The sequence below is a fragment of the Gekko japonicus genome, unplaced genomic scaffold (genome assembly GCF_001447785.1).
Source record: "Gekko japonicus isolate JY-2015 unplaced genomic scaffold, Gekko_japonicus_V1.1 scaffold1163, whole genome shotgun sequence".
Lineage (NCBI taxonomy): Eukaryota > Metazoa > Chordata > Lepidosauria > Squamata > Gekkonidae > Gekko > Gekko japonicus.
Window position 1 is genome coordinate 399,492 of NW_015169207.1, and position 20,360 is coordinate 419,851.

Sequence of the window (20,360 nt, forward strand, 5' to 3'; positions counted from 1 at the left end):
AAGAAAGAAAGAAAGAAAGAAAGAAAGAAAGAAAGAAAGAAAGAAAGAAAGAAAGAAAGAAAGAAAGAAGATAGACAGACTCTCTGCATGGGGGTTCCTGTAGCAGGGACTTTGGAGGGGATCTTAGTGGACAGGCAGGACTATACAGGAAAACATTGTCTTTCAGATGTGTGTAGTAGGACTATGATCCCAAACAACCAGGTTTGAACCCCTACTCTGCTGCGGAAACTTGCTGGGTGACCTTAGGCCAGTCACACACACTCAGCCTAACCTACAACAAGCTCGTTTGAGCCAGTTTAGTGTAGTGGTTCAGAGCGGTGGTCTCTAATCTGGGAGAATCGGGTTTGATTCCCCACTCCTCCACATGCAGCTGCTGGAGTGACCTTGAGTCAGTCACAAGTTCTCTCAGAGTTGTTCACTCAAGAGCAGTTCTCTCAGCCCCACCTTCCTCACAGGGTGTCTGTTGTGGGGAGAGGAAGGGAAAGGAGTTTGTAAGCCTCTCTGAGACTCTGAGTGAAGGGTGGGGTATAAATCCAAACCACCTCCTTCTTCTTGTGAGGATAGCGTGGAGGAGAGGAGAGCAGTGTAAGCTGCTTTGGGTCCCCCATGAAGAGAAAGGTGGGATATAAATGAAGAGAGTGAATGAGTGAGTGAGTAAGTAACCAAGCCCTTTTCTGGGTCAAATCCCTTTGAATTGTGCTTGGACTGAGCATCAGCATAGGTCTTGCAAATAGTCTCTTCTTCTCCATTTGCGTAGCATAGATCTTCCAAAACAGGAGTAACATGGTCAGTGTTGTGTGCTGCTGTCCACAACACTAGCTGCAGTGTTGTGGACCAGTTGCAGCTTCTGAGAGGTCTTCCAGGGCAGTCCCATCTGGGTGACTTTGTTGATACCCAGCTTCCAGGTAACCAGGGCAGAGATCACCGTAGTCCCTTTTCCTCCAAGAAAGGATGTAGCTGGCATACCAGCCAGCATTGGTGGAAGACCCTTTGACCCACTCATAGTGCATGATCACTCAAAGGTAAACACCCCCGAGATGAAAACCTGACACTTTAAGGCAGAGGGTCTCCCCTTCTAGGAGGAAAACAGGGGCCCCGTTCACACGGAGGATTTGCTGCGGGAGAGCGATGAGTGAATGGTGGATTTTCCGGGCACAATCACACCGCAACATCTGGGAAGTGGAGCGCACCCGTGGCCAACCCGTGGCATACCGCCGAAAATGCGGAGTTAAAAAATACCTGGTCAAAGGTAGTAGCAACCGGTTTGCCACGGGCTGCCTCCGGAATGTGTCGGTGTAATTGCGCCGGTGCACCGCTTTTCCCTCCAGCCCCTCGTTGACACGGAGGGAAGGTACCGTGGCATGCCGCCGATGTGTGGGATTGCATTAAGGGCTGTTAAATTGCTGTGCCACAAATAGCCACGCCTCCCCCCCGCGTTATCCGGCCCGTGTGACCAGGGCCTAAACTTCTCTTTGGTACTATGTGGTGTTTTACCCTGCAGTACCCAAGTTAGGCAATTGTAACAGTGTTTAAAGAAAAGTCTCTTTCTCATATTATTTGTGAGTGTTAAGAACATAAGAACATAAGAGAAGCCAATGTTGGATCAGGCCAATGACCCATCTAGTCCAACACTCTGTCACACAGTGGCCAAAAAATACCAGATGCCATCACGAGGTCCAGCAGTGGGGCCAGGACATTAGAACCCCTCCCACTATTGCCCCTCACCCAAGCACCAAGAATACAGAGCATCACTTGCCCCAAACTGAGAGTTCCTATCTATACCCTGTGACTAATAGCCACTGATATACCTCTGCTCCATATGTTTATCCAATTTGCTCTTGAAGCCGTCCATGCTTGTAGCCGCCACCCCTCCTATGGCAGTGAATTCCATGTGTTAATAACTCTTTGGGTGAAGAAGTACTTCCTTTTACCTGTTCTAACCCGACTGCTCAGCAATTTCATGGAGTGCCCACTAGTTCTTCTATTGTGAGAAAGTGAGAAAAGTACTTCTTTCTCTACCTGCTCTATCCCATGCATAATCTTATAAACCTTGATCATGTCACCCCTCAGCCGTCATTTCCCCAAGCTAAAGAGCCCCCAGTGTTTTAACCTGTCTTCATAGGGAAAGTGTTCCAACCCTTTGATCATTCTCGTTGCCCTTTTCTGCACTTTCCCCAATGCTATAATATCCTTTTTGAGGTGTGGTGATCAGAACTGTGGTGACCAGGACTGTTGGGTTAGTTTTCAGTGTTTTTCTGTATGAAAACATGGAGGCTGTTTGCAAAAACTATTTGTATGTCAGTCAGCTTATACAAAACAGTGGCTGGGGATCAGGGGCAGGATCAGAAGGCCAAGGGAAATAATTCTGTGTACTTCCCTTGCAAAAGATGATGCACAGCATTGTTTGGATTTTAGTCCTTGGCTACACATGGGATTCTCTGGCCCAGGCTGCCTCTACTGCCGGCCGGCCTGCAGCTTCAGCGATGTTAGCCAGCTTCATCCTCCAGGCCTTATGGTTCCTATCTGAGAATCCAGCATCTGATTTGCATAAACAGAGTGACCTTTCCTTCCCCGCCATCTGATTTGCCTGCAGTATTACAGGAGGATTCTGTCTTTATTGCACCCAAATCCTAAGACATTTCCTTTCTCCTGCCATCAGCAATCTCTCAGGAAACAGCCAACTGGCTACCGAGTGCCAGAGAAAGGAGGAGTGGGCAGATTTTTCAAGCCCAGGACAACTGCAGCATGTGTGCCTTGGAGATTTCAAGTCCCTTTCCTCACACCCTGTTTCCCCACCCTGCTCCTCTTCCCCTTATAATCCAGATCAGCACCAGTGCCCCTTCCACATTACCCAAACACCATGTTGGACACTGCAGAACAATTAAGTTGGTAGCTCAGTCTTGTCTCTCAGAATGTTATTTGGCAGCTGGTGCTATTGAATGTCAGAGAGGACTGAACTCTGCTTACTCTGATGGGTGGGCTTGTGAGGAGTAGAAAGCAGGGATTTAAATGGCTCTGAGCTTTTTAATCCCCACTTTCTGTTCCCCGCCACTCAGCTGTTTTTCACGGAGAGCAGAAAACAGGTGTTTTAATAGCTCGGAGCCATTTAACCCCCTGCATTCTGCTCCCCACCACTTTTCTCAGAGAGCAGCAAGCAGAGGCTTAAATGGCTTGGAGCCATTTAACCCCATGCTTTCTGCTCCCTGCAAAATGTGACGGGCAGCAGAAAGCAGGGGTCACAACCCAGTTTGGTCCATGAACCAACCTCCCAGTTCATATCGGTTCATGGTTCGGTCCATGGTTTGGCCATGAACCATGAACTGAGATGAATTGCAAAAATGCGGTTCGTGCCCATCCCTATGTGTGAATGCATGTGTGCCCAAAGAAGTTGGAGCATGAGCCAATTCTGTGCCCCATTCTACCACCTGCTACTATTTTTAAAAAATCCACACACATTCAAGGTGGTGGCTGCATGTGTCCGCCTCCCTAATATGCTGCAGAGCCCTACTAAATTGCCTTTTATCCCCTTCTCTATGAGCCTGTTTACATGCAATCACTTGCAACTGTTTTCAGTCCTTCTAAAACCCCATTTCCATTGCGGTGCTGTCCTTTTTCATTACTGTGTCGACCTTCAGGGATGGTCGTTTAAGCTCCCACTGATTCAGGACAGTCTGTACCATTTCCCCTGTAGCCAGCATGGCATAGTGGTTAGAATGTCAGACTAGGATGTGAGGGAACCAGGATATAACCCCCGTTCTGCCAGGGAAGCTTGCAGGGTGTCTTTGGGCCAGTCACACAATCCCAGCCTCACCCAGCTGACACGAGGATAAAATGGAGGAGAAGAGGAGGAGGATGTAAGCCACTTTAGGTCCCTGTTGGAGAGGAAGGCAGGATATAAATGAAGTGAATCAAAGGAGTTAGCAGGGCAACAGGTAAGGGGGCTGTGACAAAGCAGAGCTGGAGCTGCCCACTGGTCTAAGAGCCAGAGGGAGCAACAACCAGAGGGATAATGAAGGAGGGTAGCTGGAACTGAACACATCTCGCTCTAGCTGATCAGAAGCCATAGGTGAGTGGACAGGCTGACCTCAAATAGCCAAGCAAGAGACTACAGCAATGTTTCCTCTAAGCTGTGGAGTCTTGTGAGCAAAAATTCTACTTCATGAGCTGCTGGCATTAAAGTTGTGAGAAAGCAATTTGGCTACTGCATAAATTAGTTTGCTCTGGGGCCATCCTACCTGAGCTGGGACAAAAATGTGTGAGCCGGAGGATAAAAAAAACTGTGAGCTAGCTCCCACTAACTTAGCTTAGAGGGAACAGTGGACTACAGGCAAGTGGAGTCCACACAAGATGTCCCATATGAAGCGAAACGCCAACGAAGAGTCAGGAATCTAAGACCAGAAGTGAGGTGGGGCCAGGGAGTGCGGTACCAAGGACAGCTCCCGAGGAGCAGACTTCATGCTCCAACCAAATGCCAGAGCAAGTGTGTGCGTAAAGTGCCATCAAGTCATCTCATGGCGACCCTGTGGAATTTTCGAAGCAGGAGACGCTCAGAGGTGCTTTGCCATTGCCTTCTTTTGGATAGCGACCCTGGAATTCCTTGGTGGTCTCCCATCCAAATCCTAACCAGGGCCAACCCTGCTTTGCTTCTGAGATCTGATAAGATCAGGCGAGCCATCCAGGTCTGGCCGCCAGCCTTATATTCCTGTTTGACTGCTTGTCCACATATATGCAGACATGCAACAGAGCAAAATGTACCCCTTATGGCCATTTCAACTTGGGAATATGGCATGGGGTGGTGGCTGGAGGTTTTCCTCCCCTGGCACTGTGGTACTGGTCCTACAATGCTTGGGTGACTTAGTACCCAGCAGCCACATGATGCGTCAAGTTGAGGGGAACCCTCACCCAAGTCATGGCCAAGTGTATCATGTAATTTGTCCCTCCAGACTGTGCTTTCCTTTAATGAATGGAGATCTTAAAAGGATAGAATCTTGACCAGGATTTTTGCATTCAATTGCAGTTTTAGTATTTCTTTATGGATTCATTCGCTTCTTTGAGGACAGAAGGCAGGAAATGTGAGGCTTTAGGTGGAGAACATAGTAATTCCTTGGGGGGGGGTGGAGTCCAGAGGTTCTGGTTTCCAATTGCCTGCACTCAGAATCTCAGCTACTGGGTCTTGCCTTGAAATCTATATCAAGGCTTATGCCAGCTGCTTGGCAGACATGGCAGGGTTCCCTTCCTGAGCTCTCTGGCTCATCCCTTTCAGAATTAGTGCCTCAGTCACTAGGGAGGGGCTGTGGCTCAGTGGCAGAGCATCTGCTTGGCATGCAGAAGGTCCCAGGTCCCTTGGCATGCAGAAGGCCCTTGGATGACCAAGGGGTAAAAGGAGTACTGAAGGATGATAGGGAAATGGCTGAGAAGCTAAATGCATTTTTTACCTCCGTCTTCACTGTGGAAGATGAGAAGTGCTTGCCCACTCCAGAACCGCTGAGTTCGGGAGGGTTGTTGAAAGACCTGAGTCAGATTGAGGTGACGAGAGAGGAGGTCCTAAAATTGATAGACAACTCAAAAAGTGATAAATCACCAGGCCCAGATGGCATACATCCAAGAGTTCTGAAAGAACTCAAATGTGAACTTGTGGATCTCCTGACAAAAATATGTAATCTTTCCTTAAAATCTGCCTCCATTCCTGAGGACTGGAAGGTAGCAAATGTCACTCCCATCTTTAAAAAGGGTTCCAGAGGAGATCCGGGAAATTACAGGCCAGTCAGTCTGACGTCGATACCGGGTAAATTGGTGGAAACCATTATTAAGGAAAGAATTAGTAGGCACATAGATGAACAAAACCTATTGAGGCAGACTCAGCATGGGTTCGGTAAGGGAAGATCTTGTCTCACAAACCTGTTAATGTTCTTTGAGGGGGTGAACAAACATGTGGACAAGGGGGATCCAATAGATATTGTTTACCTTGACTTCCAGAAAGCTTTTGATAAAGTTCCTCATCAAAGGCTCCTAAGTAAGCTCAAAAATCATGGGATAAAAACAGTTTATGGATCAAAAACTGGCTACTTAATAGAAAACAGAGAGTGAGTATAAATGGGCAGTTCTCTCAGTGGAGGGGGGTAAGCAGTGGGGTACCGCAGGGATCAGTACTTGGTCCACTGCTTTTTAACTTGTTCATTAATGATTTGGAGTTGGGAGTAAGCAGTGAAGTGGCTAAATTTGCGGATGATACAAAGTTGTTCAGGGTGGTGAAAACCAGTGAGGATTGTGAGGCACTCCAAAGGGATCTGTCAAAGATGGGCAAGTGGGCGTCAACATGGCAAATGGGGTTCAATGTGGCCAAGTGCAAGGTGATGCACATTGGAGCCAAAAATCCTAAATATAAATACACATTGATGGGGTCTGAACTGGCAGAGACTGAGCAAGAGAGAGATCTTGGAGTTGTAGTGGATAACTCACTGAAAATGTCGAGACAGTGTGTGACTGCAATAAAGAAGGCCAATGCTATGCTGGGGATTATTAGGAAGGGTATTGTAAACAGATCAGCCAATATCATAATGCCCCTATATAAATCAATGGTGCAACCTCATTTGGAATACTGTGTGCAATCCTGGTCACCACACCTTAAAAAGGATATTATAGCTTTGGAAAAAGTGCAGAAAAGGGCAATTTGAATGATAAAAGGGTTGGAACACTTTCCCTATGAGGAAAGGTTAAGGCGCTTAGGTCTCTTTAGCTTGGAGAAACAACGACTGAGGGGTGACATGATTGAGGTTTATAAGATTATGCATGGGAAAGAGCAGGTAGAGAAAGAGGTACTTTTCTCCCTTTCTCACAATACAAGAACTCGTGGGCACTCCATGAAATTGCTGAGCGGTCGGGTTAGAATGGATAAGAGGAAGTACTTCTTCACCCAAAGAGTGATTAACACTTGGAATTCACTGCCACAGGAAGTGGTGGCAGCTATAAGCATGGACGGCTTCAAGAGGGAATTAGATAAGCATATGGAGCAGAGGTCCATCAGTGGCTATTAGCCACAAGGTATAGATAGGGACTCTGGGGCAAGTGATGCTCTGTCATCTTGGTGCTTGGGGGGGTCAACAGTGGGAGGGCTTCTAATGTCGTGGCCCCACTGGTGGACCTCCTGATGGCACTGGTATTTCTGGCCACTGTGTGATACAGAGTGTTGGACTGGATGGGCCTTTGGCCTGATCCAACATTGGCATCTCTTATGTTCTTAATCAACACCATCTCCAGGTAAAAGGACTAGGCAGCACATGATGTGACTGACCTCAGCCTGAGACCCTGGAGAGCCACTGCCAGTATGAGTAGATCATACCGACACTGATGGACCAAAGGTCTGACTCAATATAAGGCAACTTCATGTGTTCATGTGTTCGCTGGTCAAGACCAGGAGCATAAAGTCATATATGCGTGGGGAAACATCATTACCTTGCTAAAGGTGGTCTGGAGAGTTACCATTGAAAACAGATCCTGCAGGGTCCATGGTTTCTATGGGCACCCCTCTTCAGCACTGAACCAGAATGGCTTTTGAATGGAGCAGGGATACAGGCACAGCAGCCTGCGTGGGCTCAGAACCTCTCAGCTCCCAGAGCCTGATGTCACTCCCATTCAGGCCAAGAGAAAGATTCAGATCAGATCTGATAGGAGATTAATTCTGCATCGAGCCATGTCTGTCCTCCTCTCACAAAACGTTACAGCAAAGACGACACTTTCAAATCCCAATTCCCCGGTGACCACACCTGGGCAACCTTTGGTATTTGGCAATGTGAAGGGCTGAGACTGAAGTGCCAGTGACGCCGGTGCCCTCAGCCCTTGCACGACTCCTACGGAAGTGTCATTCACCATGGTGCCGTAATGAGCTTTTAAATATTCCATTTTATTAATATGCAATGCCTGTCGGACTAGACAGAATTAAATGTTCCGACCGAAAGCACGCCCTGTAATAAGGATACATTTAATATATTCATGCAAGCGCAGCCGACTCCAGTGAGAAGCAAAATGAGGTGCTTGTGAAGGACCCACCTTCCCTTTTGCACCAAGACGGTCGGGCGGGCGGAGGGAATCTAAGCCAGGGTGCTTCACCTGGCAAATGGCAGTGGGGGGTGGCATAAATTTGATGTTTTGGCTGCAGAGTAAGATTTTTTTTCTTCTTCTACCCAGACCAGGACTTTCAGGATGCACTGTGATGTTTGGAAGCCCAAAGCCACAAGAGATGCTAAGAAGACCGGGGCGGGGGGTGTACCTAGGGGACAACCTGGGGGTCTGAAATGGGAGGGGGAAATGGCAGGACTTGCTGCCCCCTTTTCTACAAATGGAAAAGTCAGAGGAGGCTGTGGCTCAGTGGTGGAGCAATTGCTCGGTATACAGAAGATGTCAGGTCCAGTCCTCGGCACAGACCTGTGGTTACAGTGGAGCATCTCGGGGCTAGGCCCCCTGACGTACTGGCAAGGCCCCTTGACTTCCCATCCAGCACAGGACCCCTGAGTGTTGGTGGGTGTGGGGAAGGAGCCAGGTATCCCTGCTCAGCTGTCTGGCATGAAAGGCCAGCTACGGTGGCCATGTGGAGCCAGACAGCACCTCTCTATTTCCCCCTAAAATTTAATTAAATGACCTTTATTTTTTTTACTTATTTTTATTTATTTTAAACTCAACAACCCACCACCAACATGCATAAACATTAAAAGAACATCATGCCCCCTTCCGATTATACACAGATTTTATCCAGGATACACGAAACAAATTTTTTGACTTTTATGTTCGCGAGTCCAACCACTCGTAAACATTTCCCCATCTATTTTGAAAAATCCCATCTTCTCTTCCGTGGATTTTCAAAGTCAGATTGTCCATATCTGCTACATCTAAAATTTTTGTTATAAAGTCCTCCTGAGTCGGGCAGTCTTCTTTCTTCCAGTATCTAACAAATGTCATTCTTGCTGCTGTTACCAGATGCGTGCATAAATTAGCATCTTCTTTCTTTAATACATCTGGCATGCTACATAATAAAAACATTTCAGGCTGAAATGGTAAATTAATTTTCATTATCTGCGTTATAATATCGTGAATTTCTTTCCAGAATTTTTTTATTTTCTCGCAAGTCCACCATACGTGATAAAAAGTACCTATTTTTGTCTTGCACTTCCAGCAATTACCTTTGATTTGATTAGCCAGTGCCCCCTAAGAAATTTAAATGCCCCCCCAACTTTAAAAATCCTGGCTACGGCCCTGCCCCAACATCTCCAGTTAACAGGACCAGATCATGGATGCTGTAAGAAACCTCTCCTTGAGAGCCTGGAGATCTACCGCCAGTCTGACTAGACAACAGTGACCAGTGGTCCGGTATATGGCAGGTTTCTGTACTCCTGTGAACTGATTACTTGTATACATGCTGCTGAGTCAGGTCATTGGTTCATCCAGCCTTATTTTCTATCCTGACCAGCACTTGCTCCCAAATTCTTTCTGTAGCGGGCAACACTAGAAAACTGAATTTAGGATTTTGTGCATGCAGAATGTGCTCTGAGGAATGGGCCCTCAACGTACTTAAGCAGTTACCCCATTTTACCCTCACAACAATCCTGTGGGGTGGGCTAGGCTAGGCTGTAAAATACTGACCAAAGTCATCCAAAGAGTTCTTGGGTTGAATGGAGAGCATATGATATGTGAAACATCCCTCTCTGTTGGGTATCTGTTATTCTATGGGCTTCAACATGGTGTATGATATGGGTGGCTCATATATGCAAGTCACCAGTGGATGCTGCAGTTATTAAATGAGAAACATGTATGTGTGAACCATCACATCGTATGTTAAACATCTGAATAGAGAGCTATAAAGACCTCATAGCAAGAAGTGCCCGCTAAGCACTTCTGCCAGCCTAGACCCAAACCCATCCCTTAAATGCCATTTCAGATATGGATACCATGCAAAATATTTAGAACCTGTCTAGGTTCAGGCTTGGTGAGGAAGGATGCTCCACAGTTTTGCAGTAGGTATCAGAAATTGCCTCTGTGTGTACTCATGTAAGGGACATCCAGGGGGTGTTTGCCCTCTGTAAGGCTGCAATGGATACAAGTCAAGTTTAGGGTCTGGAATAGCCAGCTCATTGTGTGCTCCAGGAGAAACAGATATACCAATGAACATAAGACCTCTGAGCCTAAAACTGAAATGAATTTTGTTGAGACACATTTCTTTTTTTTAAAAAAAAAATCTGTATTTTTCATATGTGCATTTGTATGTGTATATGAGTGCGTGTGCACCTGGAAATCATAATGACCTCTGGTGACTGACCGCTACTGGGGGCCTCGAGGATAGTCAGAGAGGTGGCTGAATAAAGCCTGCCCCTGTCTTCCTGACTCTGGTATTCCAAGGAGGTCTCCCATCCAATTACTTGCCAGGGTTAGCCCCGCTTAGCTTCTGAGATCTGATGAGATGGGGCTTGCCTGGACTGGACTGCAAAGGCCACTGGGTATGATAAATTAGTGCCTGACATTGCTTTTCCATAACAATTCATCCATTTGTATCACACCTTTCCTGCAAGGAACTCAGAGTGACATAGATGGTAATTAATCCCTTCTACTTTCACAGTGACCTCATAAGGTAGGTTAGTCTGCAAAATAATACCTGACCCAAAGTCAACTCATGAGTTCAACAGCTGAGTGAAGATTTGAGCCCTGGTCTTCGAATTCAAGTCCAGCACCAGCTCCAACACCCTACAACATGCTCGGCAAAGGAAGCCACCATCTCTCGGCAACGGACAGTTGTAATTAGTTGCTTTGTTACTTTAATCCTACAGACGATACTCCGCGATGGCAAGAGAGAGAGCATCATGAGCACGCTGTTTGTCTCCCCGTCGGACATTGAGAACGGCCAGACGATCGTCTGCAGGGCCACCAACAAGGCCATTCCCAGTGGGAAGGAGACCTCCGTCACCATTGACATTCAACGTGAGTTGCTTTACTCTCTTTCAGTTTTCATCCGGGATGTCCATTTCTGTCCAGACTCATTCCTCGGTGCCGCATGCTGTAGCTGGAATGAGGTGCAGCTGAGATTACCATACCAATTTATCTTGGTTCAGCAGTCCTTCTCTCACCTCAGGGTACCCTGGGAATCGTAGATTTTGAGATGGGCTGGACCTCTGATGGAGACGTCTCAGAACCTGCAGCAAAACTTGCATTTATTTATTTACTTTTTCATTGATATCCTGTTTTTCTTCCCAATGGGGACCCAAAGCAGCTTACACTACAAAAGGAAAATAGAAAAATACAACAGAGACAGACAAAAGAGGAGGAGGCTCTCTGTCTGTCTCTCCCTCCCTCTCTCTGTCTGCACACAGATTTTCCTGCGGCTTTAGGCTATGACCCTCAGGCTAAGATCTGAAGGCCAGGCACCCTTTGGCACTTGCCCTGCAGCTCGCAGCCAAGATTGCACTACAGCTATACTGTAACTGAGTTGTCCAGGTTTCATGGGTTAAAGCATGCCAGCAGCCCTTGAAGGGGGGGGGGAGCAGGAAGAGGCCGCTGGAATGCTGTACAACAGCTCTGTATCAGAGATGTTTGATAGACCATCTGGGACTTCTGAAACTTTGAATCTCTCTTCCTTTCCTTCAGTCTGTTCTTGCATAGCTACCTCTGTTTGGCTGGGCTCACGGTGTCCTTCTTGTACATCCCGTTTGTGATCAAGTCAGTTGGCCATCTTCCTGCTCATTTGATCTGTTGCTCGGGGATCTGGTCCCACCTTGCATCTGCCTGGACCTGGTGGCAGTCCACCTCCTCCTGGATCCTGTCAAGGCTCTGAGACTAACTTCTATAAAGCCCCCCTAAGACCTAGGCTCTCAGGTCCAATCCTTGGATGCTCCTTGAAGACCGAACTGGAAGCGCAGTATGGTGCTTCAGTCCGATATGCCACAGTACGTTGTTTGCAGTTGACCCTAGAAAGAGTTATGCCCTTCTAAGGCCATTGACTTCATTGGGCTTCAGGTGGTGTAACTTTGTTTAGGATTACATTGTTAGTGGCCCAAATTTTTTTCTACCAATGGGGAATTTCAGACAGCTAATATGTTCCGTTTCAGGAACTGTTCACTAACGGTTTATGTCTGTCATTTCAGACAGAATCGTTTTAGTAATGCTTCCCTGACGGAATCTATTTCCCCTTTCAGACACAAATGCTTCTGTCCCATTCGGGAAGTGTTCCTGAGCCGTTTTACCTGCCAACTGCTTCCAAGTGGTCTTCAATTTCTTCTACCATTCCTGAAGTGCTACGGGGTGCTGTGTAAAATGCCCCCATAGCCCTTCCTCAGATGACGAGGTTTTCTGCCCTTTCTCGCCTGCGCGGGTGATCTCTGTCTTTTTTTAAAACATTCTTTTAAGAGCACTATGGCACTGTAATACAACCCCAAAACAGCGCAATAGTGACCCCATTGGGATGCCTGGCCCACTGAAATACATGAAATTACTACATCTGGGGACAACAGTGATTTCAATGGAGTACAATGCCATGGAGCCCACAGTATTCACTTTATGCCTGGGAACTAATATCTGTAGGCAGGAGATAAGCTGTAGCCTTTAAGTGCAGGAGATCCCCAGGTCCCACCTGGAGCATGGCATCTCTATATGCTGGCCATCAAGAGGAGGATGCTGTTTGCAAGGCTGGAAGGAGGTAGTGTTGCTTGGGAAAGTGGGAGGGTTGTTGTTGTTTTTAATCCTGCCACAGGTTTTGAGTTCCTGGAATTCTCCTTGGGCAAGATAGCTACTTATAAAATGGAGGCTGGTAAAGAGGGGAACGAAAAGCCGTCCTATCCCTAAATACTGCATGGGGTGGGGGGAAGAAGTTTGATTTATGGTGCCTGAAGGAAAGAAGTTAAAGGAAGAGTTTAAATCCCAGGCAGCCTGAAAGAGAGTGCAGTCATGGTGAGGGAAGGTGGTGGTGGGGAACAGGACAGTTTACAAACCCAGACAGCACCCCTTCCTCCTAGGGTTGCCAAGTGGCACTTACCTTGCCGGCGGGGGGCTCCCTTGTTTTCCCTTGTATAGCCGTGGCCCCGCCCCAGCGTGTCCGGCGTCATAACGTCACTTCCCTGTGATGTGCACGCTGGGGCGGGGTTCCCCCCAGGGCCCGATTCCCTGGCGTCGGGGAACGGGCCTCTGGGGTGGGGGGATTTCCACCCCCCGGGGGGACTTGGCAGCCCTACTTCCTCCCTTCCTAACGTTCCAGAAATCAATTCCAAAAGTGTGTGTGTGCCTGAGCTTCCACTTGTCTCCAGGTGGCAGATGTAGTGATCTCATGTATCTCAGTGGTCCAGGCATCCCAATGGGGTCGCTATTGCACTGTTTTGGGGTTGTGTTACAGTGCCATAGCGCTCTTAAAAGAACCTTTTTTTAAAAAAGACGGAGATCGCCCACGTGGGCGAAAAGGGGCGGGAAAACAGAGCGGTGCAGTCTGAAATGACAAAACGCTTCAGAGATGGCTCCTTACCGGTAGGGGAAAGGCTGTGTGAAATGGCCGTCCCTGTACCAGTTTATTCCAAGATGGTACAGTAACGGTTTTAAAAGGGTAATGTGGAATCCCCCAATATCTGTGCAGTTCTCAGGATGTGCTTTCTGATTCACTCCCCAAGGGCCAAGAATGATCATGAGAAGCTGTGAATCGGTAATTGTTTAGAAAAATGTATGTTTACATAAACTGCTTCTAGATGTGAATGGTAACCATTCATACTACTATGCTACATAGCACGATGAAACAGGGACCAACGAACCGCCGATCGTTCATGGAATGACATGAAGAATTCCCTAAATGCATTCATAAAAATCTATCTTGTCTGGTATAAGCAGAGGGTGCTTCCTGGAGCATGAATACCAATATCTATCAGCCTAAGATGTTTGCTGCAGTAAATGATTAACAGTGAAATCCTAAATGGAGTTGTACCATTCAAAGGCCTCTGAAGACAATGGGCTTAGAAGCATTTAACTCTGCTTACGATTGCACTGACAGTATTGCAGCTTTTTTGCCATTTCTGTCTCTCTGTAACCTTTACATAAATGCATGTCCTAATATTTTGTAGCCATCCACCCTTGCATGGAAGGGAATGTCAATGCCCAACTTCTGCAGTCACCCGGAAGTGTGCAAATATGGCCTTGGGAAAAGCTTATGTTTATTTTAGTGGAGAAGATGCTGAGGTCACGAAGAGAACCTAGGGAAATTATCTTAGCAGCAGCATTCTGAATGGCTTTATTCTCAGTGAGGCAATCATCCACTGGTCAGCCGTCCAGGCAAGAGGAGAGTGTTCCCAGCAGTCATCGAAATGCAAGGCAGTCCTGGGCAAGATGATTTAGCTCTCTGAATGACTACAGGTTATTGCCAGATGAGTTGACAAGATTCCGAAAGAGCCTGAAAGCGATGGTCTGGAGAGAGAAGCGAAGGGCAAAGGTGGCTCTCTGATGCTGAGTTTACAAATCCTGATGGCTCGGTTGTCCGTTGTGATTGAAGTGAGCAAAATGCACGGAGAGGGGTTAAGAATGTAATTTAGCTGGATTGAGCTTAAATTGCTGACGGGATGTCACATGCCAACTGTTCAAAGAGACACAATCTATTTTAGCATGACTGGTAATCAACTGGCCCAGAACAAGATCAGCAAACCTGGGAATCATCGGCATGGGCGTAATCAATACAGGAAATTTCATGGATGTGAATTTGTGGGTGAGAAGGTGCAAAGAAAGGGGGAGAGGTAGCCATGTTTCCCTTGTTATGCCCCAAAGGCACCACCGTTTGTATTTGTTAACAAATATACAGTACAGTCACCACACATTCCCAGCAGCATTCAGCAGTGATACTGTCTTAGACAATGTGTCATTGGAACCTGGATAAAGGAAGCAATGGAGAGTATTGGAGAAGTTGGCATTGGTGATGAACAGCAGTCCACTCCCCCATTATTATAGACTCTTCTCTCAGAGAACATTCAAATGCATTTAACTCTCTAGCAAGAAGAAGAAGAAGAAGAAGAAGAAGAAGAAGAAGAAGAAGAAGAAGAAGAAGAAGAAGAAGAAGAGGAGGAGGAGGAGGAGGAGGAGGAGGAGAGATTGGATTTATACCCCACCCTTCACTACCCAAAGGAGTCTCAGAGGGGCTTACAAACTCCTTTCCCTTCCCCTCCCCACAACAGACACCCTGTGAGGTAGATGAGGAGGAGGAGGAGGAGGAGGAGGAGAGATTGGATTTATTCCCCACCCTTCACTACCCAAAGGAGTCTCAGAGGGGCTTACAAACTCCTTTCCCTTCCCCTCCCCACAACAGACACCCTGTGAGGTAGGTGGGGCTGAGAGAGCACTGACAGAAACTGTTCTTTTTCAAGAACAGCTGTGCCAGAACTATGGCTTGCCCAAGGTCATCCAGCAGATGCAAGTGGAGGAGTGGGGAATCAAACCTGGTTCTCCCAGATTAGAGTCCGCGCACTTAACCATTACACCAAACTGACTCTCCATAAACAATGTGGTGGGCAGAATGACCAATAGGCAATGATGTGACCGCTCAAACTCTGAATCTGAGGCCTTGTTGGCGAATGTGATTGTAGCATTTGGAAGGACAATGAACTGCCCTGATCTGGATCTCACCAGATCTCAGAAGCTAAGGAGGGTCGGCCCTGGTTAGTACTTGGACGAGAGACCACCAAGGAAGTCCAAGGTTGCTCCACAGAGGCAGGCAAGGGCAAACGGCCTCTGAACATCTCTTGCCTTGAAAACCCTACAGGGTCGTCATAAGTCAGCTGCACGTTGACAGCACTTTCCACCACAGCAATGGACTGAACCATTGTGGATTGCTGGCGATAGGTTCAAGCTTTGTACAAAAATGAAAAACCCTCAATGCAGACAGAAAACGAACACTGCAGGAAGAAAGCCTTTCTTAACTTGCAGGGCTGTTTTTCTGTTTACATGGTGTTCTTAACAAAGGGGAGTATTACCAAATGTGAACCTCCATCATCTTCCCCCTACAGTCTGAAGTGGTGCAGCCATTCTCCCACTTTCCCCACTCCATTCTCCCGCATGTGTGATTCAGGCATAAGTCTTCAGGGCACAGCACACTGCTTGGCAACCCTTTTCCCATTACTACAACGTAATCTCCAGGCCTCTACTATTCCCCCTCCCATCCCTGATCTTGAGCTCACCGATCTCGTCCTTTGCTTTGGCTCAATTTTTGTCTTGAGCCTGGAATGTTGCCAGAAGGTTTTCTGAAAAGTCAGGAGCACTGAAATTCTGACCTGACAATGAGAAGTAAGTGGAATATATCTCTGCCAAGGCATAGAGAGCTGTGCCGAAGTATCACTAGCCTGTGGTCCTCATCGGCCTCCCTTCAGCCTTCAACCCAGAGGGGATTAAAACCCCACCATCCAAATTGATAGGTTGCGAATGTTCAGTCTGACCCTAGATTTAAAAGAGACATCCTCACCGGTGACAAACCATCGCTTTTGATTGCCGTGTTAACAGGAAGTCTTCTTTACAATGGCACCGAATGCACAGACGTTCCTCCTGGAATGAATTTGTCTCCTGTCTGCTACCTGGCAAGCAGGATGTCCAAAAGCACCCATAGCTTTTCTTCTATGCCTTTGCTAGCTTCCTTTGGTTTCACAGAGTGCTGAAGGCATTTAAAATTCCAATTAGTCTAAACTGGCTCCAGTAAAAGTTACATCTGTGCAAAGTCTACTGGTTCACTCATTAAAGCCTTCCCCCCCCCCTTTTTTTTTGAAATGGGCAGCCCAAAGAATTCAGCAAGCTGCATCTACATTCTTTCCATCTTCTTGGTATTTGCTGCTGTCAACGGTCTCAAATGCCCCCCAACTCCCCCCACATACCTCTTCTTCAGCTGCATCCTCAAATTCCTGCATCTGTATTTACCAACAATTTGCAATTGCGGGGCATTCAGCGTTAGCATGCCAGCTGCTCTCCTGATTCCAGCTAAAAAGCGGCTGAGCAAATTTGAGTGCAGCAGAAAATTTGCCACTTAGAAAAACTTCCAACTATTCTACCGGAAGATTAACAGGCTCTCAGGTTGTTCCTTTGCATGTCCTGACACAACTGGCAAGATGAAATGAGATAATGGTGCGGGTTATTTCCCAGCCAGCAAAACAGTTACAATGGCTTCAGACTCGGGGAGAAAATAACAACAGCAGAACTTGAGGCATCGTTATGGCGTGCTGTACCATAGAAGGCCAGCGACGTGCGGAGAATCCCCAAAGGCAGGCAGATCCAGTTCAAAAGGGACAGATTCAATAAAGGCCAATTTCTACTCCAAACCATTAAGTAGACCATGCTGCGAAAGAAATAATAATAGTCATATCCCATCTAGCTATTAAAAGAATTTTGTTTTTAATGGCCTCTAATGGGGTTATCAGTTTAGCGGGAGTGGGTGGCTAACAGAGAAGGGATAAAATAACAGGACAGATTCATTAGCCAGCAGTAGCAATGGAGCATCCAAGCAGGAAAGAAGAGCACTCCTTAGCAGGACCTTTGGGGTTTCCTTCAGCACCAGGGATGGTGACCCCCAAGTCCAAATTGACTTGGTATGATGACCCATCCAAAGCTGGCCTACATTTTTTGGTGCCCTGGGCTGACTATGACCTTGGCAGCCATCTAGTTCAGAATTCCATTTTCTGGTTAACCAGATGGTTTTCAGAAATTAACATAATCAGTCAATCATCATCATCACCACTATCATCCTCATCATATGTATAATCAGGAGATCCTAACATTGTCTGGCAGCCAGAGCTTTTTTAGCATTATGCACCACTGGTGGGGAGCTAGACTTGTTTTTTAAGGGAAGAGATGTTTCAGAGGTGGTTTGCCATTGCCTGCCTCTGCATCACGGCCCTGGTATTCCTTCAAGGTCTCCCATCCAGATAGTAGCCAAGGCTGACCATGCTTAGCTTCCGAGATCTGACAAGATTGGGCTAGTCTGGGCTATCCAGGTCAGGTGAGAAATTAACAAATATCACACGACGGGCATTGTGGCCCCCACTGTAAACCCCAAGCAAGTGGCATTCCGACAGACACAACCTTTGCAGAAGGAGATCACATTTCCAGCCTTTGACTACCCTTTCCTTCTCCATTACTCCCTCTAATCCCCTTTAAGATTCTGAGAAACTCATTCAAGTAATCATCAGGACGTGTTTTATTTGGTCAACAAGTATATGCCGTGAAGAAAAAATACCAGCTCAGGGATGACATGGGAGATGATTGTTTCCAGGGTGAGATCTTGGTTTCCAAAATACAGAAGAGATCAATGGAAAGGGCAGGGGCAGCCATGAGGGAGGGCTAGCCCGTGACCCACTCACAGAGGCCTTGTGACCAGTGTTCCCTCTAAGCTGAGTTAGTGTGAGCCAGCTCACCGTTTCTTAGCCTCTGGCTCACGCATTTTTGTCTCAGCCCAGGAAGGAGGGCTCCAGAGCAAACTTATTTATGCAGCAGCCAAATCACCTGCTCTCAACTTTAATGCCAACATACAACAAGTACCGTGCACAGATGATTATAACATATCATAAATAATTTTATATTTTTTTGAAAAATATGTTTACAATAATTTCTACCTATATAATAAATCATCTTAATCAAAAATATAAAAAAATCATCTCCAAGAATCTCAAAAGCTATTGTACAACCTTTAATAATAGTCCTCCTCTGGAGATGATCTTTGATATTTTTGATTAAGATGATTTATTATATAGGTAGAAATTATTGTAAAAATATTTTTTTTTAAAAAATTTATAAAATTATTTATGATATGTTTTAATCATCTGTGCACGGTACTTGTTGTATGTTGGTTTTCCTACTTACCGCGGGTCCTTGTTTGGTTTTGTGCACAACTTTAATGCCAGCAGCTCACAAAGTAGAATTTTTGCTCACAAGACTCCACAGCTTAGAGGGAGCATTGGTTGTGACCCACTTTTGGCTCACCTGCACCTTGGGAATGGACATGTTTGGGAGAATTAAAGGGAGCCTGAAAGACCGGCTCTGACCTTGATCATGGCACCATCCTACTCCCACTTCTTTTTTGGGGGTATTTTTTATATTTTTCATATGTGCATGCGTGTGCGTGAGTGTGTGCGCACCTGGAAGTCATGGTGACCTCTGGTGACTGACCCCTACTGGGGGCCTGAAGGATTTTCAGAGAGGTGGCTGAATAAAGTCTGTCCCTGCCTCTGGTAGTCCAAGGAGGTCTCCCATCCAAGTAGTTGCCAGAGTCGGCCCTGCTTAGCTTCCGAGAACTGACGAGATCAGGCTTGCCTGGGCTATCCAGGTTTGACTCTGCTCTGCCATGGAAACTTGGCGGGTGACCTTGGGCCAGTCATGCACTCTCAGCTACCTCAAAGAGTTGCTGTTGTGCAGATAATATGAAGGAGGGGAGAATGATATTGTTAGCAGCTTTGGGTTCTTATTGGGAAGAAAGTGAGCTATAAATATCTAGTAAGGAAGTTGAGGCATTAGGGAGCTGGAAAGGGGTGAGGCTCCTTTATTATTTGTTTATTTGTTTATTTATTAACTAGCAGTAAAGCCCGTTGTGGAAATAAATACAACGAGATCTAGAAAGAGGCTCTGGGGGAGTGCTCTGGCTTTGGGCAAACAGTGTCATTTTGCTGTGGTGACCTCAGCAGGGTATAATGACAGAGTCCACTGTTTTCTCCAGAGGAACTGATCTCTGCTCCCTGAAGAGCAGTTGTAATTTTGAGTGATCTGTAGCCCTCACCTGGAAATTGGCAACAATTGTTACCCAGGACGAAATGGCTGGTTTGGAGGGTGGAGTCTATGGCATTCTACCTGTCTGATGTCCCACCCCTCAGCAAACCCCACCTTCTCCAGGCTCCACCCCTCAAATCCCCAGGAATTTGGCAGCCTGGAGTTGGCAACCCCATCTCCTTCGCAGCTAACCATCAACCTACCATTATCTGCCCCTTTGACTTCAGCTGACTTCCGCCCTCCCTTCTGCAGAGCAATTGTAATTTTGAGTGGTCTCCAGCCCTCACCTGGAGATTGGCAACAATGGTTCCCCATGAGGGACTGAGTGGTTTGGAGGGTGGAGTCTATGGCATTGTACCTGTCTGAGGTCCCACCCCTCCTCAAACCTCACCCTCTTCAGGCTCCATCCCTCAAATCTCCAGGAATTTCCCATTGGGAGTTGGCAACCCTATCAGGATTGGCCCCAATATGTTTTCTCCCAAAGGGCAAAGTAGGTGACTGGACCAAACTTAGTTGCCTACCAACAGGCACTATGGGGAAAGTAGGGTTGCCAGCTATAAGGAGGGAAATACCTGGAGTTTTGGGGGGTGGATTCTGTAGAGGGCAGCATTGGGGGGGGCGGAAGG

General features: G+C 46.9%; 1 protein-coding gene across 1 annotated transcript in view; it reads left to right on the forward strand.

Moving 5' to 3' along the window:
- Positions 1-20,360, forward strand: part of KIRREL3 (kin of IRRE like 3 (Drosophila)) — a 433,673-nt gene that overhangs the window by 249,555 nt on the left and 163,758 nt on the right. Inside the window, exon 7 of the mRNA XM_015416357.1 lies at positions 10,812-10,962. Within this exon, the coding sequence (XP_015271843.1) occupies positions 10,812-10,962 (151 nt within the window). The remainder of the gene's footprint in view (positions 1-10,811; positions 10,963-20,360) is intronic.